Below are 27,517 nucleotides of genomic sequence, written 5' to 3'. Positions count from 1 at the left end.
GTTATCATATAACACACTGGCATTAGCACTGCGCATAAAGAAGTGCTGGTCATGTGAGCAGCCTCAAAAGAGCTTTGTTTGCGTGAGCAGCGTGACTGAGGACTATACCGTATTTTAAATGTATGTTACATGTACAGTCATTATTTGAAACACACATTTTGAAGGTGCCGCAAGTTGTGGATGGGTTCACCGAAGTGTAATTCAACAGTTCTAGCTCATCATATGGCTCGAGCACATCCAAATCTGCTGTGTCGATAAATTATTCAAAAAAGATCTCACTGTGGCAATAATTTTTTATTTTTTTTTTCCTGTTGTGTTCACAATTAACCTTGCTCTCGCAAAATGAATTCTCACGGTATTTTTGAGTTCACAAACTCCGAAGAATACATCTTGTACCGCTCCCGCAGATTCCGCTGGTGGTTCGGACCAATCACAGAGCGACATTGTGTTTAGGGGCGGGATATGCAACTGTGACGAAACCAGGAAGCCAGCGCCGATGCAGGTGCTAAGAAACAAACCCAACATGGATGAATGGACACTACAATTAATTCTGTTCTCGCAGAATTACTCATCCTTTCCTTGTTGAATGTTGAACAGCGAGAGGAGCTTTGTGCATTTCTAGCTGGTAAGATGTTCGTGTTTTTCCCCCCTTCGACAAGAACGAACACAAAATTTTCACCCGTGGCTGTCATTGGTTAAAGCAAACGTGTAGAATGTCGCATCGTCCAATCAGCTCGAATTATTGTACAGAATGTCCCGCCTTTTCCCGACCAAATTACTATGGAGAGGTACCCTGGCTATTGCCAGGTTAGTTCACAACAGCACCAAATGCAATATTGTTTTTTTTGGGGGTTTTTTCCTAACCGGCCCGGAAAGCCATTATCCCAATACATTATTTCGCTCGCCAACAAGCTATCACTGTTAAAATACCACAACAATGATTCTGTCACACACATAACAGGGTCCGTCAAATAACAATAAGCAAACTTCCCTACATGGGCCACACTTTCGATATACAAAATTGGCTCATTGTCTACAGCAGTGTTTGCAAAGGGCTAGCAAAGGACCAACCCATCCTGTTTACCATACTTCAAATTCTTATTACAATAGCATTAAAAAACACTTCTAAGTAGTGCACATGGTTGGAACAAAGCCAACTAATGGACTTCAGAAGACAAAATGTATTATTTCTTTGTTGATTTATAGTCTCACTAGTGCAAGGCTTTCTATCTCAAACAACTGTCTTGAATATAATTGGTGCAATGAGGAATCCACTATCGACGCATTCTTATCTCAGAGTTGTAAACACACAATAGATAAGTCACCAAAACTCTTAGCTAAGAGGTTCAAGTATCCAATTCGGTTCAGTCCATTTAGTGCCTTTTTAAGATTATTTATATATTTCAAGTTTACAGTCATTTACAGCATGTTCTTGATAGCCACAGTAAGGCAGCAAGAATATGGAAGGTGGCCATAGCGATGTACAGTAATGTGTGTTTTAACACATTCACTGCCAGCCCAGCAAAAATGTATCATTTGACGTCTTTTTCCGTCAATGGCAGTGAATGAGTTAATTTTGACCTTCCATCCTCAAATGTTAGTTGCTCAACCACTGAGCAACCAGCAGTGATTTATGTCACTCAAGTTTACCCTATTCTAGAAATAGTACTGGTTGGTAGTATCATCTTTTGCCAATGAAAAATCACTAATGGCAACAAGAGCCCAGTCAAGCTGAATAGACAGCAGCATGCAATTTAAAAATGGGTATATGATATGTGAATAAAGTACAGTACAACTATTGAATTAAAAATAAATAAATACAGAATGTGAAATACAAATGTGAATACAACGCAAAATGACAATTTCCTCATAGCTTTCTTGTGGGTACTGAATGGGTCTGCCAAAAATCGAACAACACATTACACACTGATGATGTGTTTTTTAGCTCTAACACTAAGTAACTCATTAAAGCAGGATGTTCAAACTTAGGATAAACCAAGACATTAGAGACATTGTCAACCTCAGCTTGAGTTAGGCGGAAGAGACAGGCTTAAATATTTACAAGGACAGACTTTACTAGAAATCATCTCTATGGCGAAATCACCCCTCTTTATGACTTTTGTTGGCACAGTTTGCTTAGTTTTAATTTTTACTTGTTTCAAAAAGCTGGACTTGGTAAGACGAGGCAATAAGATCCTGTCACTCATTACACACCTATTTATTTCACAGACTGAATTTGGGTCGAGGTCTTGGTACTACCATATCTCCTCAAATAGGAGCCTTCACTTTACATCTGAAATTCCTTCAACGTAGACCCAAAAATAATTAGTGATTGGACAAAAGCAAATAGAACACAATCTGATAGGAAAGTAAGGAAGTCTGTGGGGAGTTCGAAAGACTGCTGTTAAGGTGGACCCATCCCATGCGGGCTTCTGAAAAATGATACACACAACACCCACGTGAACACAGGGAGAACATACAAACTCCAAACAGGAAGTCCTGAGGTAAGATTCAAACTCGAAACCTCTCAGAGCTTTAGGACGTGCTAACAATGATTCCGAAATATACATTTGTAATTATTTAAAAAAAAATGTGCAATTGGTTAAATAAAATACCACCACTACTATACATAAGGTACTAAAATGAACTGAATCGCATGGAAGAAGCTTTCTCTCAAGACTATGATAGAAACCCAAAAGAGCGGTGCCAAGTTTCAGCAGTCCAACATTGCTTTTTCCCCCCCAAGGTCATCTTAGCTCACTCAACCATGAATTATTGAGCATGAGCAAGTTCTGTGCCGGTTTGTGCCACTTCAGACTGCCCTTTTTTCTTCAAGTGAATATCCAACCAAAATAGATCATCACATCAAGGTACATACATATATAACTAACTAACATGCCTAAGTATTCCTGAGGAAACCGGGAACCTCTCATCGTTTCTTGGTGCATGATTATTTGCAGGAGGTCTTCGAGGAACACCCACGCACTAGCAGTTCATCCAAACACTTTCCCTAGGAAGGAGGATTACCTCCTAAATACGCGACTACGTTGAACCCGATGGCTGTAATCCCCGCCCCGTCGGCCTCTCTTAATCGTTACGAGAACCAGCCACTCGGCTGTCTGGAATAGAAAGAGCTTTATGAATAGCAAATTCAGCTGTGTGGAATGATTGGTCTTTATTTTTTAAAGATCCATGCATTACAAACGAGGACAGGGACAGAGTCTAAAGCACATGCCATTGAAGTTTGGCTGAGCAAAGGTCATCGTCAGAGAGTAAAGCACAGTCAATATGTTCCTGGGGAAATCAATGATTCTCCCCTTAGGATACAAAAAATGACAGATTTGGGAGGGTTAAATATATCCTGAACTTGTTCAGCAAGAATGAGTGAATGACTTAAAAAAAAAAACACACACACAGACAGGGATGCTGATGTGTGATACAGACGTAGGGAAGAATCATCTCCACTCTCAGCATCATCCTTCCCTCAATGCTCATAGGGCAGGCGAGGGGAACTGAGGCGTACGCACATCCAGGGCTAAAATTAGCAACTGCAGCTGCAGGGCCAGACGTGCTGGGATGGGCCCATGTTGCAACACACGATCCCTCGCTCTCGCGCACACACAGGGTTCCACCAATTAGACAGGGCGAGCCACAACAAACATGCAGAGGGAGTGCAGGTGAACACCAGCAGCGTACTGCCTCAGCCTGAGACTCTCATCGAGGACTTAAATGCAAACGCTACGTTTAATTGCATATGCATGCACAGTGGACAATCATCTTAGCATGTATTAGCACGGAGTGAGGAGAGGGATATTGTTTGGATTCTCGTTTGTTAGTCAAAAATTTGATCTTCATGAAACTGTGGTAAGCTGGAATACGTGCCCAGCAAGTACTAGATAAACGTATTGAAATACGATGGGAATGATAATCAATGTATTTGCATCGAGAAGCAATTGAGGCAAAATGGAGTGCACTGCCTGACTGGAAGCATCAGCGGTTGACTCAGTCGCAACTAGTTTGCCGTTAAAACAAGAACATGACATCAGGGGAGATGAGCTATATCCATGTTATTTAACCCCCACAAAAGCACCATCATTTTGTCAATAACAATACTGGCATGGAAACAGCAGATCAGAGTGTTTATTTTCTCACTGCTGATCAAGGAAATGTTGTCAAATGTCCTTCTCTTGTGCAGAAAGAATAATGTATTTTCACCGTTTGTCACAGTGAAAAAGAATTGTAAAGTCTTGAGAAAGAGTTGAAAAGATTTGAAAACTCGTGATTTTTCAATCGAACAAGTCAGCTAGGCAGGATTCATTGGCCTTGATGGATTTTGTGCTCTGCTGAGCACTAATCTACTTTAAGAGATCTGTTTATATTGGCGCAAAAGAACCAATGAAGACCATAGATCAGCATTAAACAATGCTGCGAATGTTTGTCTGTAATAGACATGACACAAACGATTAAAAGACAAAAACGGTCTTTTTTTTTTTTTTAACACAGCTCAAACATTCATGAGTCATATCCATACAGATACCTTAAAGCAACACTAAGGACCTTTCAGTTTACATTGATTATGGCGGTGCCATATGGACAAAAGTGGTATTGTTATGTCTGAAGGAAGACCACATTTCCTATGAGGACAGGCGAATTGCGTTTTTTTAGCTCACGCCAGTGAATGTTGATCCTTGACTGTCCTTTTATCCGGGTAGCTTCCCTTTTTCATTTTTCAATTTTGTCTCCTCAGACAAATCTTTTCAGTTGTTTTGCAGCTTCTGCCAGGAAAGCAGTACTTGCGCGTTACATTCAAAACTGACTTCCGTCTTTGTAACGAGTGGCGTAAGGGGGAAGTGACGTATGCCATAAAGTAGACAGCACATTTGTAGTTTTTTTGTGTGGCAGTGTTCCTACCATCCTCCTCAAAGTTGCTTAGTGCCAGTAAAAATTATACAAACCACCACAGGCCAAGGCAAAAGGTACCATTCAACTAGTTTTAAGTCGATGTTTCATCAGAAGAGTTATGAACATATTTTATTAAGTTTGAAAAGTTCCTTAGTACTTCTTTAACACCCAGGAGTTCTGATGAATGTTGCAATAAGTACACTAAAAAAAAAAAAAACATGAATATTGGGTTGATGAAAGACTAAATTGTCTATAGGTGGGAATGTGAGTTGGAAAGGTCATTGGTCTATATGTCTCCAACTGAATGTTTACTTCATCTCTCACCCAGTTAACTACAATTACCCGTAACGCTAATGAGGACAACAATACAGATAATGGGTGGATGGATAAATGTGAACACAAAGTTTATACACAACACCCGGTGAGTCAGATCCAGACGTTCCATTCCAACCCATGGCAACCTTAAGTGAACTGTCCTGGCCTGTTTGGTGGAAACATGGAAGCCAGAGTGCTGGGTATTGTAAAGATGCAATTGACTCTCCATTTCCCTCAATAAATAAATCATAGCATGCCTAAGCCGTGTTTACCCATCATTTAGCATTAGATGAGTTCATCATAAATAATCAACACGATGAGGACAGGGCAGTAGAGCACCGACTGAAAGGCATACCAGGTACACATTTGGGGGCGGGAGGGAGGCATTGCTAAACAAGCCTCAACAAAGGTTGACCTTGAGCATGCCGACTACAAGACAGACCACAGGCTTTAAACCACAGAAGGGATAGCTAAGAGCGAGGGGGGAGCGCAAAAGGAGGGTGGGTGCATTAATACTCGGTGCTGGTCCTGAGAGCACCACGTCTTGCATTAAAACGATGATGATGAGATTTACATTTTGGCTCCATAAAGTGCACTGCGGCTGGTGTAAATACGAGCGTAACAATGACAAAGCGCCCTCCGCAACTAACTGTAGCCAAACTAATAAGCATTAGTGAGACCACTCCCGATGTTATTATCCTTTTAATGCGCTACGTCGCCTTCCAGAGCACGTTTGTGAACAGGCGCCGCTCTCCCCAGTGCTCCCTCCTACGCTTTCCTTCCACGTATTTCCAGTCCCATCTGGACATCAAATAGCTGGCGCCAATTCAAAGGCCCCATGGATCACCCGGGCTTTGGCGACGGTTCAACTTTGGACTGACAGCGAGTCGTGACCGGCAGAGCGAGCCGGCGAGAACGCAGCGGAGGGTGATGTTACCTAACACTGACCACCCCGTCGCATTAAAACAGGTTTCTGTGAGCGCTGTGTAGATGCATTAAATGAAATATGACACTTATTCGGACAGAAAAAGCAGCTTTAACATGGGTGGTTAAAGAGAAAGAAAATGTGTGAATAATATACAGGAAGCTATGGGTCTATACGTTTTATATATTGCTTTACAAAATAACTTTAAAAGGTTGTCATTTATCAGTTAATACACCTTCTTTTCTTTTCTTTTTTTTTTCTTTTTTTTTATTTTTTTTTTTAATTTTGTGTTTTTTTAAATAAAAAAAAATATATAAAAAAAATTAAAAAAAATATATATAAAAAAATAAATAAATAAAAAAATTAAAAAATAAATAAATAAATAAAAATAAATAAATAAATAAAAAATAAAAATAAAAAAAATAAAAATACAAAATAAAAAAAAATACACCTTCTTTTCTGTTGTTGTTTTTTTTCGACTGTTTTCTGTTTTCCACAGTTTTCCAATGGGACCATACATCCATCCATTTTCTATAACTGCTGTGTTCTACCATTTTTCCACCATGGACCGGTTTCATATTGAGGCATCTTTTTACAGAACAGCATAGAAATAAATGAAACCAAATGATTAAACACACAACAAAGCATAAAAGTGAATATAGGTGTTGGAATTAGTTGGAGGACAGCGTCTGTTTCTCTTCAACAAGCTACTCCCATTTTGGAGGAGTTGTTTTTTTCTTTCAAGAAACTTCTAAGGTTTGCCTTTTAGTGTCGACTGTCTGGGCTCCATGTGCCAAAGCAGTTTCGATGGCTTCATTGCCTCATTTGTCAGCCTGTCACGACATATTACGCAGAGAGGGTTTGGTGCGTGCAAGTCAACTGGCAATAAATGTGTACTTTAAGTAGCACTGCTGATCTTGTCTATTAAATACAGCTTTATTTTTCTTGGAAATTGTTGACACTTCTTCTGTCTTATTATTTGGCCTGCTCCTCTTTTCTAAGAAGCTTCTTGAGCTTACTTTGCCCTTGTACCAGGTGACCAAGATGAGTGTGGTAGAAAGCCTACATTGTTCAATAACTATTAGTAATGGTTAGTGTTTTTGCATTGGTTAAGTTGTCGTCCACGTTTCAAATTTCCTACTCTGTTAGCGGTCATATTAGTGCCACGCAGAATGCAAGTGACACAGTTGTGTTTTCTTTTCCCTCTCGCTCGAAGCAGCCAGTGTTTCTCAAGCCACTACACCCTCATACATACCGACTGGCTGGATTCCGGAATGTTTATTATTGCGCGTAGAAGGTGAGATAAATCACCCATAATTTCCCTTCAAAGTTTGTTGTGCAGTATAGCATACATGTATGCCCGTGCGTGATGTCACGTCAGCCCGTGCTAGTTAGTAGTTTCGGCTAGCATGCTAACGAGGCTAATGATGCTCTTCACATGAATGTGGATTGTTTAATTTGTGTTTGGTTCTTTAATTACTGAATAGTGAAGCTTTATTTATTATTTGTATATCGTTGACATTTAGTAAATCTTTCTTTGTCTGTGTTGTTGCAGACCGCAATAAATAAACCAGTCAACTGGAATACGCGTCCGTGTTCTCTAACAGGAGCACACTCATCCATACCCTGCTACTCTAAATTGAACTAGCTGGAGACTTCATACTCCCTTGATGAACCTCTCCGTTTTAGTGTTTGTAGCTTAGTAAAATGACTACAAGAATGGACAGTACAAGAGCAAAATTTTGAATAAATTGATTTTAAAAATACTTTAAAAAGACCTTAATCATAGATTTTTCTTCAAAAAATGCAAAGCTTTAGGTGATGTGCTTGCCTGACTTTGGAACAGAAGTTCTCTATTTCCTTTATTCCTTACGGGAAATTTTGTTTTGAAATCAGAACAATCTTGAGGGAAGAAACTGTCAAATAGGTTCTACTGTAGTACTAATAACTAAGTTTAAAAAGTTTTTTTTTTTTTTTCCAACCAGACAGTCCTGGCTGTAACCAAGGACTTTGGGACCAGACAGCCATGAACTGTTTGCTGGATACTCTCATTGATGTATTACCTGTTACAGGTATCACTCAATTATGCACTTTGTTGTTCATTCTAGAGTATTTTATGGTTCAGTGCCGGGCCTCTTGACAGAAAGATAATCAAAGAATGGCTGCTGCTGCTGCTGCTGCTGCTGTGCAGATTGTAGTGGCAGCCAAAACACAGTCAGTCATGGTACATGGCAAAGCAGTGAGTCACATCCAGCCGACTGTCAAGCCTGTGCACGCAACCTGCCTAAAATGATTCAACTATGGCTTTTAGGCGCACCAAGAACACATTTAGAGGCAGGGAGGGGAAAGACTAATGCAAATTCTGACACATTCAAAGACAGAAGTGCTTCACAGGTAAAGTGCGCATGATGTCTTGGGGTCTCTTATCTGAAAGCTCTCAGGAAGAGCAAAAAAGAAAAAAAAAATCACGTTTGACTAGTTTCTTCCAATGTGGAAGTAGGGGACCATCAGTGGGCTTGAAGCTTGTGTGATCCGCTGAGTCCATGGGGGCGAGTGGCGCAGTGGAAAACAGTCCCCGCTTCTAATCCATGTCAGCTAATTACAGCTTTGATCCTTTGGGTGAGCGCGTTGCCACAGATGGGAGGGAGCCAACGCACTTCGGAGGAGCTTCGTGGTAGGGCTGGGCGATATAGCTAAAAAAATAAAATCTTGATTTTTTTTTCAGTCATTCAGGACGATTACAATTTTAATTTAATAGATCCAAAAAACTTTTCCCAGTCCTACTTCATTGACATTGTTTCCGTTAACTCTGTTGCACTTCAATCACACCTGCATTTGCACTGTTGCAGGCTGTTGATTCAGTCTACTCGCAACAACCTGCCCATCCATGTTCCATGAATCATTAACCGGTTCAGGGTTGTCGGAAGCTGGCCTGTATCCCGGCTGACTGTGGGTAAAAAAAAGACGAAGGCTCACAGTCACATTCACACGCATCGCTGTGTGCTAACTGACCCCACGCTGCCTTACATGGAAATCAGGCAAAAGGATCCAATTCACCATAGCACGGAACGAGGTGGTAGTATGAGAGCCATAACAGTAGTGGGACGGGATGACGCCAATGTGCAAAGGAATGCCCGAAAGGCGAGACAGGGGTGTGACATTTTACATTACAGTCATGTCTCCCGCCGTGTTGTGTTCACGCAATCATCGCAGTGCAACGAGCGCAGTATCTTATACCTCACACGTCTGTAACAGTGTTCCCCCACAATTAGAGTTGTCAAAAGTAACCGATTATCAAATACATACAAATTAATCGACAACTATTTTAATGATAACTAAACTAAGTGCAATTTCTGGAGAAATTGCGTGGGAATGGTGAAAGCTGAATGCTAATGGCGGAATGCTAAGATTTGAATGCATATGGAATGCTTATGAGGTAAATTGAGAGATAAATTATGAACACTAAGACTAAGTGCAATTTCTGGAGAAATTGCGTGGGAATGCTGAAAGCTGAATGCTAAGATTTGAATGCATGCTTATGAAGTAAACTGAGAGATAAATTATGAAATGATGACCTCCTGGTTACTGGACAATGCACCTTACCAACTGTGCCAACGAGCAGTATTAAACACCTGGTAATGATGATAAGTTATATGTATGGAAGTGGGCGTGGAAAGTGATACTTAGAAAAAGTTTAGTGTCTTTCCCATTGAAAATGAATGGGGAAAAGTTAATATTACAAATTAAATTGTGTAAATATTGTAAGTAATGTGGAATCAGATGATATATATACCCCGGGAGGCATGAATTTTTGAAGCTAGTTGAAATTTGAACAGTGTAAATTGGAAGTATTATGTGGGAGTTGTTACGCGGCAAAAACGTGTGAGGAATACAAATCACAATAACATATGTGGGAATGCTGAAGCATTCCCACAATAAACACCAAGTGAACAGTAAAAGAAACAATGAGCATGTTCACATGGAGACTCGCCATAGCTTGATATCCAGCCTCCATGGCATTCGCATAAAAGGCAAAGGCGGATAAATGACGAGCCAGATGTAGCAATTTTGCAGGATGTCTTTTTGTAAAAGAGGCTTTTACCTTTTACTGCGTTCTCAATGAGAACCAGTGAGTTGCAGTGATCTTCATTTCATGCGGTGTGTACGTTTAATGTGAAGCGCTTTCATCAGCTGTTACGCCATCAACAAAGGAAGATTTATTTTTGAAACCTCACCATTAACAGCCTCCCAATTCGTTTCCAAAGGCTTGCTAAGCACAGGTGCCATTTGTCACTGAACGGGAGGAGATGCAGAGAGACAGATTAAATGGGTAATTGGGTGTTTCTGTTCTAAAATAGCCTGCTGTCCTAGTGATAGTCCCAAAACACACAGCCACAGAGACAAGAGAAAGAGGGGGTGGAGGACGGGATGATGATGATAATTGAGGATAAGCAGCAGATGGCGTGGCATCAGTTCCACATTTTTGCCAGTGAAGCCATGATTTGAAGAACCCGCCTATGCAAAAATGAGGGGAATTAATAAAAAGCCATTCATGTTTACGCCGTCGTTAGCTTTAAGTATTTTGAGAACCAAACAACCGGTCAACTCCTAATCATTCGAGCTCCACACAGGTGATATATGGTGGATGAAAAGCAGAAGTTTGCAGACAAATTTTGATGAGCTTCGCTACTGATTAATCAGATAATCAGTTCTTCAAGGCAAGTCGGGAATGGAATACATCATAAAGTCTCAGTTATTTCCTAAAAGTTCACAACCCAACAACACAAAATAAATCGCAGTTTGAAGCAAAATGAGGGAAGAATCTACTCATTCATAGCCTACATAGCACTGTCATTTATCAGAGAATAATTGGGCCACGGATAAGAAAAAAAACATATTGTAATATTACAAGACAGCAGGCTTCAGTTTAATGCAATTGCAAGTATTGTGCTCATATTACTATCACTTTATTTTTTCTAAAATTACTAATTTTTCCACATAACATTACAATTCATTTTACGTTAGTTTTGCTTTGTTGAATCACAACTTTTTTGTAAAGTTATCAGACTTGGAAAAAAATAACTTTTCACACACATTTTTGATCCAATATTTTTCTGTTATAATTACTTAGCACTTTCTGCAGTATTAGAATTTCATTTTTGTAAACATTTGGATTGTATTCTTGTCATACAAAAACATATTCTTTGCAATATTTAAAGGAGTATATTGTTTAAAAATTACAAATATTCTCATAAAGCTATTGTCCCATTTAAACTATCTTCATATATTACACATTTCCTATATTAAAACTTAATTCTTGTAGTATTACGTTATTCTCATAAATGTATTACTTATTTCCTCTTTTGTACTATAAGAAGTTTGTTTTTGTGTTTGTTTATTGAAACACTTTTGTTTTTGTAAAATGAATACAATTCGAGCATGAGGAGGTAATTATCATAATATTAGAACTGATTTCTTGTAGTTGAACTGTTCTAGGTAAAATGACTACTCATATCAGAACTGAAATTTGTTTGAAACCTTTCTCATCACATGATAAGCGGTTCATATGATGGATGGATGTTTTTCTCATAATGTAGTCATGACTCCAGATTGTTAACTGGTCAGACTATTGTTATATTTAGTCATATGCTGTAAAATGTTGAATTTTTGTCATTTATCTTGTGAATTGTGTTATTACAATTTTTTATTTTTATATCATAAAATTATGACATTTTCTCATTTTAGACCATTACCTTTATAAGTTTTCTTGAATAATTGTGACTCATCTCCTCTTAATTTCACAACTTTATTTTTTGTAATTTTACTATGTATCAGTTATAACATTTCAATATTATAAAATTCAAACTTTATTTCTTGTAAAATTAAAACTTTTTTTCTCATAAATACAATGCTTCTATTTTGCTAATATGAGTATTTTTTTCTCATGTTACAACTTTAATTATTTTTCAAATTATTTTTGATGCAACTTTCCCTGGTAAAAATACAAACATTTCTCATATTTTCCCCATAGGCTACAATGATTACGTTTTCAAATGCTAGAACTTTAGTTTAACATTAGAATAAATACTTTCTCAAAAAGTTGCGCTTTGGTTATAGCCTTTTGATTTCATAATTATTATAAGAAATGTACAACTTTTTCTTCTTAATACAATAATAGAAATTATTTTCATAAAAGTCCCATTTTTCACGTCACAACTATAATCCCATATTAACACTGCTTTCTCAAAATACAACTGCCATAATGAGAATTTTACATTTTTTTCTCATATCACAAGTGCTACCTCACAATATCACTTTTTCCAGGTAAAATTACTCCCGTATTTATGCAAAATTACAAGTTTCTTGTAAGATCATGTCTAAATAAGTCGAATGAAAACAACTGCCTGAAAATGTTATAACGTCATCATTCAGGGCGACAAACATGGCAGTCACAACAACCATAATATTAGGTACACCTGCATGATATTTAATACAGAAGCTGTGTTGACAGGAGACAAGAAGGGTATAAAATACTGTATTGATTACGACTCTTTTTTTTTCCTTTTTTTTACCTGATCATCACTGTGTTTTATTATGTTTGTAAAAGCTGCTTGATATGTTGTGCAGGTGTACCTAATGGAGTGTCCCTGAAACGACTCGTGCCACGGTGGCACTAAAAAAATGCGCGTTACGTACACGGAACGAGACCCCCTTGCGTTGCCATGACCACGGTAGTTCTATTACATGTTTAAACATTAAAGCGCGTTTTTTTCCCCTATGTGTATCCACACAAGTTCCAACCCAGGTCGCTAACCGCACTCGCCACCATGGAAAGCTCGTGAGCCCCGCCGCGGCTAGCTAACCTAACCTTAGCTCGGCTCTTTAGCTTGGCTCGTATGGACGTCCCCCGTCCTCGGTCGTGACCAGGCCGGAGACCGCCCGCCACTCATCATCCGTTGTTTGTCTCTCCGCTCCACCCGGCTTTAACAGAGGGTGCCTCGTTCTAAAAAAACGGCTCAGGTAACCTTCAACCCCGCACAACCATGATGGTAACGCTTCAAAAGTCAGCGCCTACTATCCCTTTTTTCTTCTTCCTCTCCGGCGACCCATGATGAGACACCCACCTGGAGTGACGTTCGCTGCGGTGGCACCCCCGGGGAAGGGGAAACGGTGGTGGTGTTTGGCGAGGGCGGTCACCCGGGTCGAGCAGCTCCACTCGCGCGGATCCGAGGCTCCGCTGTGACAGGAGAGTGCGTGCGTGCTCGCGTGTGCACTGCGACGATGCTTCAAGCAGCGCGGGACGCGATTGGTCGAGTTGAGCGGAAGTGGCGCTCGCTTGCTCAGCAAAGGGAGAGAGGAAGTTGGGGGGTGAGGCGTTCAAGACCTTCGGACTGCATGAGGTCGCGATCACGATTACTTCAAGGTGCAGAAGACACCAAAGACGTTTGAGCATTTATTTGATTTAGCTGATATCCATCTTAAGGTGCATGAAGTACGATCTTTGTACTGCGAAGTTTTATGCGCTTGAGCAAACCCAGAAAACAGGTTAGTGGACTTTCTGTGTACTGTGTCAACTGCGTTGGTGAAGTGAACATTGAAACCTGAACTAAGTTGCGTTCTTAACGGCTGATATCTTAATTAGGCTATATAAACATAATATTGTAACAACCGGTTGGTAAATAAATAATGCATATTCATTCAATAGCTGCTATCGGCCACAACTCACAGTCTGAGCACATACACTGTCAGTTACAACATAAACGTTAAATATTGCCGCAGATCAAAGCGGGACATTCCTATGTACGTCTACCCACCAGTGCTGGCACTACTGGTGCTAGGGGGTGATAAAACTACACCAGACAATCATGTTCGAGCTTACTTTTCTTTCTCACATGATGAAATTTGTGATAGCCTGCGCTTTATTTTGTCTTTGTCATCCCAAGTAAAAGCACAACTTTTAGAACAACCTTCAGTGAAAGTCAGTATTCACCATGGTTGACCCCAAGGATCACGAGTTCGAAGAATAGCTAACCATGCAGTGAAATAAAAACCAAATATCATAATGATTAAATCATGATCCATAATTGTGAACAATCATTAACAGGCTATGGTCAATGTAAAAGCAGCACTCATTGATCGATCATATAGCATTCATTTAATTATTCGAAATAAGTAACTCCACGTAACATAATGAGATTTGTACTGACTGTGTAAACCAGAACAGCAAACAATTTTTCAACCATCTTTGATGTTTACCATCGCCTCGAATGCTTTGGTCTGATCTGGGACTTTCCAACTTCCCACCTTCATTGAAAGCAGCATTTTTCCTTGTGACTCAGACTCACCACAGTTTCCGTATTGCATGAAAGGAGATATTTTAAAAAAGAGAAGTAGTTCAGAATCTGAAATTCAGAATATCTTCTTATAACTATCAGTAAATGTGAAGTAGTTATGCGAAATACGATAGTTAAAAGGTTTCCCAAATGCGTTGTTGCGATAGGAGCGGTGATTAAAAATGTTTTGCTCGGTGTTAAAAAATGAAAGCGAGCGGGTGGCCTGGAAAAACAAACACACAAACAAACAAACAAACAAACAAACCTGAAAACACATTATTTGATCATTTAAAAATATATCCAGACAGCTTCTTCCTGTTTTACATTCTGTACTTTTCCACGGAAGCCACGCCTCTCTGTTGCTCTTTTGTTTTTGTTTTGTTTTGGGGTTGTTGTTTTTTTACATACAACATTCTGCATAATGTTGAATCCAACTGTACTAAAAGTGAAATGACTTCCCGTCAAATATTTCATAGCGATTAACTCACAAAGAATTTTTTTTTTTTTTTTTTTTTTTTTTTTTTTAGGTTTCACATTCCATGTCCGGAAAGTCCTCTCTTATGACGCACGTTCGTTGACAAGTCAACTTTACAAGTAAGTGTCTTCTCTGTTCTTTTGAAACTCCAAAGTATATTTTAGGACTTGTAGAGAACTTTAACGAATCATAGTTTTGTTTTGTGTTATTAGTTCCCCGGACTACTGGATGTTTATCGTCCAAATCGGGCAATGGCTGTTTCCGACCCACAAATGCTTCGTGCTATTCATCAAATATCAGAAGCTCTCGGCAGCAGTGAACGCACGAAGGTTTTCTACTTGTGCGAGACTTTGGACACCGATAATACCGCAGCCCATATGAAGGAGACGCTAAAGTCCAAAGTCATGATGAGTTATGACACCGGAAGGCTGTTTTTGGCTGAGCTCTTGCTGCATTTGAGAAGGTATGATATCCTTAGGCAGGTGTTTGGATCCAGCAGGGATGAGGTGGAGAGGGATTTGAGATCCAGAGAGGTTCTGTCCAGATTCAGGTGAGACGGATATAAGCGACAGTATCACATTTCTTTTCACAGTTCATAAGTTACGTGTTTTGAACCTTCACAGCAAGAAAAGTATACTAGATGTCAACATTTCAGCATAACTTTTCTTAAAGTGACACAAGCATGAAATTATTTAAATGTTTCATTATTTTGTACTATTGTCATTTGTTACAAAGTTTGTGTACAGTGTACTAAGGCATATATATATATATCCATCCATCCATCCATTTTCTTGACCGCTTATTCCTCACAAGGGTCGCTGGCGCCTATCTCAGCTGGCACTGGGCAGTAGGCGGGGGACACCCTGGACTGGTTGCCAGCCAATCGCAGAAGGCATATATATATATATATATATATATGTATATCATTGATTTTTAGATCTACTGCAGTGTGTGTTTACACTAGGAAATGTTTAGTCATTGTGGGAATCTTGAAGTTGTTTTTGTGGGAAAGTGACGACAGTGTTCAAAAGAGAGCTTAAAATAGTCATGAGAACGATACATGTTTCCACCACATTTAAAGATTTCTGCAGAAATAACTACCGGTTGGTCCTTGAATAATCTTGTGGCAATCCGGAAAGCGTAAATTAGCATGAGAAGGATCATTTCACGAAGGTGTTCACACAGGTGCAAGATCTGCAGTAAAACCTCCGTAGTAGTAGCTCATAATTTCATTTAGACAATTACGCTTGCATAGTAGTTTGTATACAAGCCATTAAAAAAAAATTTTTTCTCTTATATCCCATTTAAATATTCAAGTACTGTCATCGCTTCTGATAAACGTGTTCTTCATTTTGCTCTCTCACGTAGAGTACTAATGGCTCATATAAGTGAGGACATGGCCACCGAGGATGTGAACGGTGTAAAGTTCCTTCTGGGAAACACGCTACCACACGAGAAAATGGAAACTGCTACGGTAAAAGAATGTCACGGTGCATTTCTGCGTTGGCGGGGACATATTTTGTTGCCACATCAAATACTTTTTTTTTTTTTGTCAACACTTTCACAGAATTTCCTGGACCTAATTATAGAACTGGAGCACCTAGATAAGGTTTCCCCCGAAAGAGTGGACTTTCTGGAGGAATGTTTAATGAATGTCGGCAGGATTGACCTGGCCAAAAAACTGAAGATGTATAAGATGTCAGGTGTGTGGTGCAGTATTCATCTGATCTTTCTCAAGCTAATTCCTCTCCCCAGATGTACTCCCAGGGGAGGAGGCGTACGTCATTCATACAGTATTTGAATGAAGTCAATCTCACATGCTCTGCTGGGAAATTAGTAATAGTGTACTGCTTCAGATTTTTCCACTTTGCAAACAGCAACTTTTTTTTCCCCCCTTATTGATTTCCTATGTATTTGACATCTGATTTCAGTGAACCTGCCAGTACCTGAAGAAGTTGTGCACCATACCTGCCAGGTAAGATTCATACTGATAGTATTAATGGACAAAAGTATTGGGACATCTGGAAAACTAATTCCGACCAAACCAAAGTTGGAAGCAATTGTCTAAAAGTCTTTCTAAGGTATCAAATTAAGATTCAGGGGGACCTAAGGGGTGTTCTCCAACTCTGTGGGATATTATTCATGAATAGATGAAGAGGTGTGTCCTGACACTTTTGTCCACCTTGTGTTCTTGCTCTGTTTTAACCCATGGTGAGTTTCAAACTTGTCTGTGCTTTCGTCTGTGTACCAGAGTCCTTCTGTAAATCGGTACACTTTTACCAGTGACCCCAGAGGAGTGTGCCTCATTATAGACTGCGTGGGTAATGATGGAGGTGAGACACACCAAGCACTAGTAGACCTTAGTATGGAAGCACATTCCTGCCAGTAAAAAAAAATTAAAAAAAATCTTTATTTAGTTTATTTGATTTGTTTTGTTGAAGCACATTTCCACTTTTGTTGTTGTTGTTGTTGTTTACTGTCAGAATCCCAATTCCACCAGTGTATTTTTATGTTTTTATGTTTTTGTAGTTGTTTATTTATTTTTATTTTTTTTAACTGTCAGAAGCCCATTTCCACCAGTGTTTTTTTTTTGTTTGTTTTGTTTTTTTTGTTTTTTTTTTCTTCCAAGTTGGAGGAAAACGTTTCTCTTTTTTTTTTTTCTTTTCTTTTCCATTAATTAATTAATGTATTTTTTTTTACTGCCAGAAGTCCATTTCTGCCAGTGGATTTTTATTTTTATTTATTTTATTTATTTTTTAAGTTAAAGACCTTTTCTATCAGACATCCATGTAGCATGCACAAGCAATCCATCGGCGGTCAAAGTCTGAAACAGTTTACACGAAGACCATGTCACACTCAACGGGAATCTAAAAGTTGATTTTATGAAGGTATTGTGTAGGCTATAATTTCATTTGACAACTTTTTTTTTTTTTTTTGGTAAAGGAAACGACTAACGTCCCCCCAGTGGCCTAAATGAGCTTCTGGCAGGGAAAATTTTTTTTTGAAAGTATAATTCAATTTGCAGTATCTGCAGTACCACAACACACCACCAGAGGACACTGTTTCTCTTTCCAACATCCCTCAATTCCTTACAGCGGTCCATTGTTGCCATGAAATAATAGTTGAATTAATTCTGTGACCACGATCATAACTCAAAAATACTGCGTCTATATGTGACAGTTTTTTTCTTCCCTTCCTCAGAGATGCTGGCGCGCACGTTCAAGTCACTCCACTTCAACGTGACACTGCACAAGTGGCTTGGCCTGGTCGAGACCGTGTCGACGCTCAGGGGGGTCTTCCAAGGAAATCGTCGCCAGCGGGACGACGGCTTCGTTTGCTGCATCATCAGCCGCGGCACCGGCACTCACCTGCTGGCCACAGACACAAACTGCGAAGGGCTCCGTCTCAAAGATGTCCGCCGCCTTTTCAACGGGGACAGGTGCCCAGTCCTGGTGGGCAAGCCGAAACTGTTCTTCATCCAGAGTTATAGCGTGCCGGCAGTCCAACCCTGCGCCGCAGAGAACCACTGGGACGAGAACCTGGAGACGGACGGCGGCGGACGGTTGACTCCCGATTGCGTCCCGTCGGATGCGGATGTGCTCTGGAGTCACTGCTGGACCGGAGAAGAGCAACTGCGGCAAGGTCAACACCACTCCGTTTACCTCAAGGCTTTGACGGACGCCTTCGGCAGGAGCCAGGCACGGTATGGAAACATCGCCGCTACTCACAAAAAGTTATTATACTAATTATTTTTCAAAACTATAACCTTTATAGGTGAACATAATTAAACCAAATAAAAACAGTTCTTTCAGTAATTTTTGAACAACCTGCTACAAGGAGCTATGGATGTAACAATATCCAAACATCAAGATACGATATTATCATCATATGAAGGTCACGATAGGATAATTATCACGATATTGGGGGGAGGTTGGCGATACAAAAAAAAAGGTCACAATATTGTAAAAAAAATAAATAAATAAGCTGTTTTGTGTGTGTGTGTGTGTGTTATTCAAATAGGAGCAGACACGTGCTTGACCTCCATAAGGATGTGAACCGAGCCATCTTTGAGCACAACAGGAGGCGTCCCGGTGAGGAATATCACATTGACCTGAAAACCACGTTAACAAAAGATCTGTACTTGTAGACTACCGATTACTTGCTCATTTCGTCGTCGTCGGGCATAGTATGGCACTGCCACTAACTGCTGCAAAGCGGAGCAGATAGTGGCAGTTTACATTAATATTGTGCATACTAATTCTATATATGTATGTATGTATATGTATGTGTGTATATATATATATATATATATATATCACTGACACATAAGGTAAGCTAAAGAAAAAGCAAAACTCCCTTTTAGAGTTATTCGTTGACGTTCATTGAGGTGAAGTCTCACAAAACTGCGTCAAGTTGGAAGTTTCTTTCAAATTTAGTTTTGACATGGTGTGTTCCACTAAATGGTGACACCTGCTGGTAAATTGTATGTTTTATCATTTCTGTCATATGCACTTAAATCACTCTTAACAAGATATTTTGTATCATACTCACTTTTGAATCTCCATTCCATAATGTATCTTGTATTTATTCAGTGTGCCACTTTTCTTGCCAACTACACGGTGCAGCTAAAATTATATTTATGTATATGGTGTATGTGCATGTTCTAATGTCATGTGATACGCATTTTATAGTATATTGTTTGCGATATGATGTGCCCGTATTGACTATGAACATTTATGACGGTTCTAATAAGAACTGGAGTTGAAGTTAGTACAAAACACTGAAGAACTGACTTATCAGATGATCACATGATATAGTTGAACCACATTTCAGAGTTTGATGAATGCCATTTTTTCTTCTTTATTGCGTTCAATTCTAATCAGAGTTTGTAGTATCTTTTTATATACTATCAATATTGTAATATCCAAACAATTTGGGGAGAGGGTCTTTATAACAGTTCATATGAATAACTTCTGAATTTCTCTTGCATACAGCTTCCAATTAAAAAGTTTTTCTGTGACCAAATAAAGTAACAACAGAAGAACAAAAGCCTTGACTTGGTCTCTTTTTAGATAGTATTTGAAATGTGTGTTTTTACTACTCTAGTAGTATGTGACGTAATTTAAGATTACCAATGCATCACGCATGCGTCAACACGAACAAATTACATCCAAAACGCTATTTAAAATGAGATTAAAAAGGACGATGTGAATTATTTAGCACCCTCTAGTGGTGAACTAATCATTTTCAAAACACTCAATAAGCAAAAAAAAAAAAAAAAAAAAAAAATCTATCATAAACACAATGGTGTTTATTGAAGATGCAGACGTACAATTTTAAAATGGCCGCCGGAGCATCCTCGTTCTTCTTGCTTGGGGCCCCATGGAGGATGTTGCTACGCCACCACGATAACAATGGAAATTGTTTATTTGATCATATTTATTGGAAATGTAACATTCCCTATAATTTTCAAAAACAAATTGTTAATTTGCAGTGAACACAAAAAATATCTAAAATACATTTCTGGTTCAAAGTAACCCAACATGCCAGTATTATTCCAGTTTGCTTGATGAAGGAAAGAATGAGAAGACGCTTGTCGTCACGGTCTTCTTTGTCCTTTTCTCAGCGTGAAAAGAGTCCAACTTGTGTGAAGAACGTTGCTCCTGATGGCTGCATTTGGCTTCATTAAATATACACACAAAATCAAACTATAAGTTATAAAATAACATTCAAGTTGTAGCGCACAAGGCAATGCTTTGAACATTATGTACAATATTAATAAGCTAGTCGTGAGACTTCCGTACAAAACAAAACCGTTTGTAGCAAAACGAACAACTGTACAGTTAGGAAACTTTAAAAAAAAACAAAAAAAAAACGGGATGAAAACACGAAAAGTAACTTCAGTGGTTAAATAATACACACTTGATAGATGCAGTAGTAGAAATGTGTACGTGTTTACAACATGAAAATCATATCCAGTTATGACGTCATCAAGATTCAGAGTCTTGTCTTGACTGCACAAGATGTCAACCAAAAGAAGAAGAAGGAGAAAAAAAAAGCGCTCTAAAGTAAAGCGCTGTACAACACGTGGACAAAGTAGCTGGTACAGCCTTTTCAGAAAAGCCCAGTGGTCCCAAATAATTACAATCTCACAATAATAATAAAAATATACCCCCCGTCAATGATTTCTATTTTCGCTCTTACCCATTCTTGGGGACTTTTCGCTTGCCAGTTACACAAGAGCCTCCTCCATTTTTTTCGCATGTGTAAACATACGCCTATGGTCAAATTATTTCCAATCTTTTCTAAGGGTGACATCATTTTTGTCGACTACATGTTTTTTTTTTTTTCTCCCACATTTCTAAAGCAAAGTCTGATTTTCATTGGTATTTCCACTACGTCAGATTCAAGTCATTGTGACCTGTGGGCTTTTCCTTTGATAACCAACAATTCTGTCCATGTGTGTATGTACGGTTGGATTTTTTTTTATTTTTTTTATTTTTTTTTTATATTGCCAAGTCAATAGTCAAGAAACTGACTATCATCAGAATTTTATAAGAAGTTATTTATGGTGATAAATTTACAAGAAAATAATTTTCCAAGTTATAATTTTAGGGAGGAAAAAAACTTGTAAAAAAAAATGGCTTATAGTGCATCACTTTTTTTTCTACACAATCGTACTAAATTGACATCATGGTGTGGACATATTTTGCTACATAACAAAAATTTTGCCACAATGTTTTCCAAGTATTTGTTGAGAATTTGAAGAAAAGAAAAGAAAAGTACAAATGGGGGGGAAAAAAAGTCTTGAAAGGATAAAGTGAGCCAACTCCATTTTTGCCCTTTTTCAGAAGTTTAGTGCAAATGTGGTCAAACTCCGAACAGCCATTATGTTATTCAAACGTGCTGGCAGCCCAGACTGACAATAAACTGCCCCCTACATTTAAAAATTGGAACTGCACCTTCATTTAGAGGAGGACCTTCGCTTAGCTTTAGTTGGGAAAAATTGTTGACCTTAGCTAATTTAATAATTAAACCAGTATCCAATTGAAAAACGTCTTTTAAAATATTTAAGCTACCATAGTTTTCAGTGGCTCAAGTGTTCACCATGAATATATTTATTAATCATCACAATAATTTGGCTATCCTGCACTTTTAAAAATGATCAAAATGGAGTTAGCTTACTCAAATTACGAGCAGGTCAAAATTACCATTTTGACGAAAAAGCTTATTTGTGCACTTTAAAATTCCAAATCCAAAATTCTCAGTGGCTCTGACACCACCAATCACGTTATCAACGTGCCTATTTTTCCAATATCTTCACTCTACAGACGAAAATGAACTTAGCTCACTCCCATTTGCAGTCGACACTTTCTTCTCCTTTCAGTTTGAAGCCATTTTTTTTTTCTTCAACCCTAACCACACATTTAAATAAAGTTTAGGCACTTTTTGTTTCTATCAACAGTCAAGCCAGGTCCTTTATATATCATGTATATATAGACTTATGTCGGTATATATACACATATATATCATGCATATACACTCTCATATACAGTCTGTAGTGTAACTCGTGTTGACTGTCTTCTTCTCACAATCAAACTTGCTTGCAACATTCTGTCTGTCTCACTGCTGAAACCGGGGATGGCCGTCATCATCACTACATATTCATAGCCAAAACAAATCAATTTTTTGAACAATGAGTATGGCTGGTGAGTCAAATAAATGCTCCAGAAATCCGTTGGCGCATTTATTTAAACAAACGCTGTCACTGTCCATCCCTCGTTCTCTCTTAACACGTGCTGGTTCCCTCCATCCATCCGTCCGTCCGTCCATCCGTCCGTCCATCACACAACCACCTCGCCGTTGTTGAGCGGTCGCAGGTTCTGGTCGTCGAAGCGTCTGCGGACGCTCCGCCGCACGGCGTCCGCTCGCCTGTAAGGCTGATTGCGAAGATCTGCGAGAAGAACGCCACGGACAACACGGAGAGACACGCGTCAAGTCACGACGGCTTGCGTTTTGGGGGGGGATGAGAGCGTTAGCGTAACGGTAAGCGCTGGCAGCCTGTCTGTCAATGTCTGTCTCTATCTGCCTGTCCGTCCATCTGTCTGCTCATCTGTAACTCGATCCATATGTCTGTCTTTCTGTCCATTCATTAAAGCAGCAGCAGCAGCAGCAGCAGCAGCAGCAGGCATCCCGCAGTGTTATCGTGTCTCGACTTGTTATGTCTGACAGACACCACAGTGAAGTTTTTAAGTTGCATCCTCCATTTTTTTAAACTTCACCAGAAACTATAATGGGGGTCCTCAATTTGTAAGTCCCAAACAATACAAGGTTACATGAGGTGTATGATGATCATTGGAATGCTCAGATACCGTTTTCATTTGTTGGCTCGATATGGCCTGCAAGTGTTTTTCATACAAATATTGACTGTAATTACTTTACAGGTGTGTTAGCGTTACGTTAGTAAGTGTATGAAGGCAATTCTGTCTTAAAGGGATACTTGACTCATTCAGCCATTTTCAGCAGTAAAAAGTTTATATTTTTTCTATAATTAATGTGGTAAATTCATTATTTTTCACGTACAATTAACACCTTTAAAAAGTGACTTTTCTACTTGCTGTCGACTGATGATGACATCACCTGTGCTGAGGAAGTAGGTAACGACCAATCATGGCTCAGTTTACTGACTAAACCCAGAAAACAGGTGAGCCATGATTGGTCGTTATCTACTTCCTTAGCACATGTGATGTCATCATCAGTCGACAGCAAGTAGAAAATTACATTATTATATTATTCATTTTTTTTAATTTTACATTTTCAAATGGTGAATTTGGGGTTGTTAGCCGTTAGATTCAAATGAATAAATACATAAATTAATTAATTAATTACAAATATTATTAATTCTTTTATTACATTTATTATTAAATATTTTATCATTGGTGAATCTTGAATGACTGAAATCAGTTCAAATTCATTGAATTGAATTCATCGTCTAGTGCACAAACTTTATATAGGTCAGGTTTTCCTCAACCGGACCTCCTTTTCATGAACAGGACCCCTATTGGACGAAAGCAAAAGGTGTGCGTCTCGGGCAGGTGACTCGACGGCGAGCAAGCGCTGGCTGTGCATTCAGAGCTTGGAGGTAAAAAATAAAAGAGATGCTTGCCAGGTTTGGGACGCATCCGCCACTAGCGGGGAGCTACCCGACGACTTCCTGAGCCTCGAGTAGACATTGGGAAATTTAGTAATGTTACTCCTCTTTAGGGCTGGACAAAGAAAAGACAAACAATAAAATAAAATAAAAAAAAGGGAGGTTATCAAAGTGCATCTCGGCATGGAGGATAAAACGTGCAAAAAAAAAAAAAAAAACAAGGCAGGAGGATGCTACCTGACGTTTAAAGATGGCGGGGAGGTTCCAAGCGCTTTTGTTTTGCTGCATTTTTTTTTTTTTTTCTCAAACGTCTTTGCAGAGAGGCTGCCAGTAGCGCAAAAATACAAACGAGTATAATAAACATGTGCAAACGTCAACAAAAGCAAAGCATGCATTAAGCAAATAAAACAATTCAATTGCATGCATCATTTCAAATTCACAAACACGCAATGTTGAAAAACGTATCGAAGCCTTCTTAAAATAATCGCATGTCATTTTTGCAGATTTTCAGGAAAACTTTTTTTTTTTTAACAATTTGCATCCTAAAGAGATGACTTGGGAAAAAAATAATAATTGCAAAAAAAAAAAGTCTTCGGCAATTATTTTAAGAGGCTGATGATATTTCACATGCAAGACGAAAACACCGGGCTGGAAAATAAAAATAAAATAGTGAGTAAACTTTGTGTAAAAATGTGTATAAAACAATTTATTAGTTTAAATTTATGATGCTAAACAAATGACAAAGCCAATAATATTTCAGTTTGTTTGTTTTTTATTTGACTGTGTTTTTTTTTTAAGTTAGAAATTTTAAATAACTGTAGTGAAAATGTTTAATGGGGTTTCAGACTTTCGTACTCATTACATGCTTTTAATAAATATATCATTAACAATAAAATAAAAATGAAAAAATTACCAATTTTTTTTTAAAACTGTATCCTTCATTTATTCATTTGAAATGTCACTCATAATTTGATTTAAAAACAAATCTAAAATTCAAATGTTGAAAATCTATTTTGGGGGTATTCACCTAAATATAAGATTTTATAGCTTAAATAAATAAATACGTAAATAAATAAATAAATATTATCTATCAAAAAATTCCTAGTTAAACAGATATCTAATTGATCTTTTCTTGAATATTATCTTGAGAATAGAATTCAACTCTCAAAATGTGATATGGGAGGCAATAGCAGTGCTCCATCTAGTGGTATGCAACCAAATCAAATAACATGCAAGGCATATTATTACTATTATTTTATTTTCTTTAATCCATACAGCCTATTTGTTACACTTTTGATGTACAATAAAGTTGTATTAAACCTTTTAGAAGTTTGTAAACATTAAAATTTAAATCGAGTTTTTGTTGTTGTTGTTGTTGTTGATTTTCATACATAAGTGTGTTAAAGTTCAAACCTCGCATTATGTTAACACTAATAAATGCCTTAATTGTTTGTTTTTAGGTGCCACTTGGAGTAAAAAGTTTCCAACTTTTCCAAGCATCAATCATGCGTTTCCATCCGCGGCCACTAAATGGCAGCATGGAGCCATTAAAACCCAGCTTGCTGATTGAAATCAAGTCTGAAGGTGAAAAGATGAATGATGAAATGATGAATATTAGAGGAGGTTTCATGACGTCATGCAGGTAGACCTTCACCAACACCTTGTGATCAGGAGGGTAAGGAAACGTCAATAAAAAAAACACCACAGCAAGGCCACGTGAAAGTTAGTCAGCGTGCGAGGGGTTGTTTGAGGACAACATTGCGGAGGGGGGGGGGACGGTCGGGTCGGAGAGTTCCGGCAACCTTGTTGTTTTTTGTGCGAGAGCGTTCTACAAGCTTAGTAATGGTACTCTTCATTGAGGGCGGGCTCGCAGAAGAACCGAGAGCCGCGCTTGGCGGTGCGGGCGGTAAAGGGAACCGTCTTCAGCACTGCGTGACAGCCGGGACAAGACACACACACACACACACAACATGAGAGAAGCAAGATTTCCACAGCAGTTCGACACTGTTAGCACAAAAAAAGCTTTTGCACAGGAATCGCCATTTCATCCGTCGCTGAGTTTGTTTACATACAAACAAACGTCTCCACATTTCACCGTGACACTTTTCAAAATGGCCCCCCTCCAACACACCGAAGCCCCGCCCACTGAGCGTCACATGGTTATTTCCACTCTCGAAAAACATAAAAATAACTAATTTCCATGGACACAATATTTATAAATTTTTGTGTATTTTATAAATTTGAAATCTTAAAAGTACAGTACATGCACACAGCGGATACACAGCCTATCCATGAAATGTAAAATTTTAGAACTTTTATATTGCTCTTTAATCTACACTAAACATTCGACAAACTTCATTTCTTTGTACGAGAGCAAACTTCAGCAGAGGATGAAATAATTCCCAAACTGGAAACAACACGTCAGCATTGGGCGGCCAGTTAATGCTGCTAAGTTGCTACTGCATCATCAACATCATCATCATCATCATCATCATCATCATCAAGTTGTACAAACACAATAACGCTTTATGGGTTCGTAGTCACCGGCCATAATATTAGGTACACCAGCAAAATAAAAATACTAATGTTAATATGTAAAATACAGGCACTGTATGAAAAATTCTGCCTCCACATGTCATTGCAGTTTAGTCATACAAAACGTCACTGTATCTCATACAGCTGTATAATATTTTAGGTAAAATTGTTTGCCATGTTCAAGCTGTTTATGATCAACTTTAAAATTAGTTTCCAGCTTCTTATATTACAGCGGAGACAGGTGTGCAGACCTGTAAACTGCACTGTATTAAAATACAAATAAATAAATACATTTAATACACAAGTCAACACACAAACAACCACAATAATAAACATTGGTACAGTAATATTTTTTTTTCATTGTGGCTCCTTCTGGTTTGTGAAAAATGACCACTGAGTGGCAGTATAATCCATGCAAGACTATGCAGAAAAATAAGATTTTACTTAAACACAGAGGATATAAATATACTCACGCCAGTATTTGTCACATGCTATTCATTAGCCCGTCTATGACTTTTGCATTGCTTGTTAGCATTAAGCTAAACTGATTTAAAGCAAATCTGTATTTCTAGTCTCCTAATTTTGTTAGTTTGATAGCAAACTGGGAGTGGCTTAAAGCATCTTGATGTCTTTTTTTGAATAACTGTTGTCAAGAGAGTTGATGAGTTCACTGCTACAACATTTTAATTACTCTACTGAACTCAAAAGCTGACTTAGATCAGCTCATTCAACACGTCGTTAGGATCAAGAGTCATTCCAAACTATTTGAGCAGGTGTACCTATTATGACCGGCGACTTATTTACCCGTTTTGACAATGATTCATTTGCTCAGAGTTAGTCGCGAGCGTCGGCCACGTGTTACGAAGCAACGGCAAAGCAGA

The 27,517-nt window shown here is 38.6% G+C and overlaps 3 protein-coding genes across 16 annotated transcripts in view; 1 reads left to right on the top strand and 2 right to left on the bottom strand.

The window, feature by feature from the left end:
• The window catches only part of LOC144030066 (hyccin 2), a 33,727-nt gene extending 20,260 nt beyond the window's left edge, over window positions 1-13,467 (bottom strand). For 2 of the 4 annotated variants that reach the window (XM_077535995.1, XM_077535997.1), the window contains exon 1: window positions 13,267-13,467. The gene's annotated coding sequence lies outside the window, so the exon portion shown is untranslated. The remainder of the gene's footprint in view (window positions 1-13,266) is intronic. The other 2 variants (XM_077535996.1, XM_077535998.1) reach the window with 2 other exon arrangements.
• On the top strand, window positions 13,254-19,999 carry LOC144030067 (CASP8 and FADD-like apoptosis regulator). 2 transcript variants are annotated; one of them, XM_077536000.1, is made up of 9 exons: window positions 13,254-13,687; window positions 15,003-15,069; window positions 15,163-15,413; window positions 16,319-16,424; window positions 16,518-16,653; window positions 16,882-16,925; window positions 17,202-17,283; window positions 18,152-18,653; window positions 18,971-19,999. In XM_077536000.1, the coding sequence occupies exons 3-9, from the start codon at window positions 15,202-15,204 to the stop codon at window positions 19,095-19,097; spliced, it is 1,209 nt and encodes a 402-aa protein (XP_077392126.1). In that variant the 5' UTR covers window positions 13,254-13,687; window positions 15,003-15,069; window positions 15,163-15,201; the 3' UTR covers window positions 19,098-19,999. The 2 variants fall into 2 exon arrangements, with proteins under 2 accessions (XP_077392126.1, XP_077392125.1); XM_077535999.1 differs by having other exon boundaries at window positions 13,255-13,687; window positions 15,163-15,500.
• Window positions 20,000-20,359: 360 nt separating this feature from the next.
• fmnl2a (formin-like 2a) overlaps window positions 20,360-27,517 on the bottom strand; it is a 51,501-nt gene continuing 44,343 nt past the window's right edge. For 4 of the 10 annotated variants that reach the window (XM_077536528.1, XM_077536531.1, XM_077536535.1 and 1 more), the window contains one exon: window positions 20,360-22,904. In XM_077536528.1, coding sequence (XP_077392654.1) covers window positions 22,795-22,904 — 110 coding nt within the window. In that variant the 3' untranslated portion in view covers window positions 20,360-22,794. Of the gene's footprint in view, window positions 22,905-24,116; window positions 24,217-25,903; window positions 26,030-27,517 lie in introns of all 10 variants that reach the window. The other 6 variants (XM_077536530.1, XM_077536534.1, XM_077536538.1 and 3 more) reach the window with 2 other exon arrangements.

This window comes from Festucalex cinctus, chromosome 11 (genome assembly GCF_051991245.1).
Source record: "Festucalex cinctus isolate MCC-2025b chromosome 11, RoL_Fcin_1.0, whole genome shotgun sequence".
NCBI classification, from domain to species: domain Eukaryota; kingdom Metazoa; phylum Chordata; class Actinopteri; order Syngnathiformes; family Syngnathidae; genus Festucalex; species Festucalex cinctus.
The sequence above is the reverse complement of the archived record's forward strand: the minus strand, read 5'-3'. Positions and strand labels throughout refer to the sequence as shown.

Bases quoted from the DNA above. Each gene is read 5' to 3' on its own strand.
- LOC144030067 (XM_077535999.1), top strand. From the start codon at position 15,202: ATGGCTGTTTCCGACCCACAAATGCTTCGTGCTATTCATCAAATATCA. The intron at 16,425-16,517 runs GTAAAAGAATGT...ACACTTTCACAG, and splicing joins AGAAAATGGAAACTGCTACG to AATTTCCTGGACCTAATTAT. The intron at 18,654-18,970 runs GTATGGAAACAT...TTATTCAAATAG, and splicing joins TTCGGCAGGAGCCAGGCACG to GAGCAGACACGTGCTTGACC.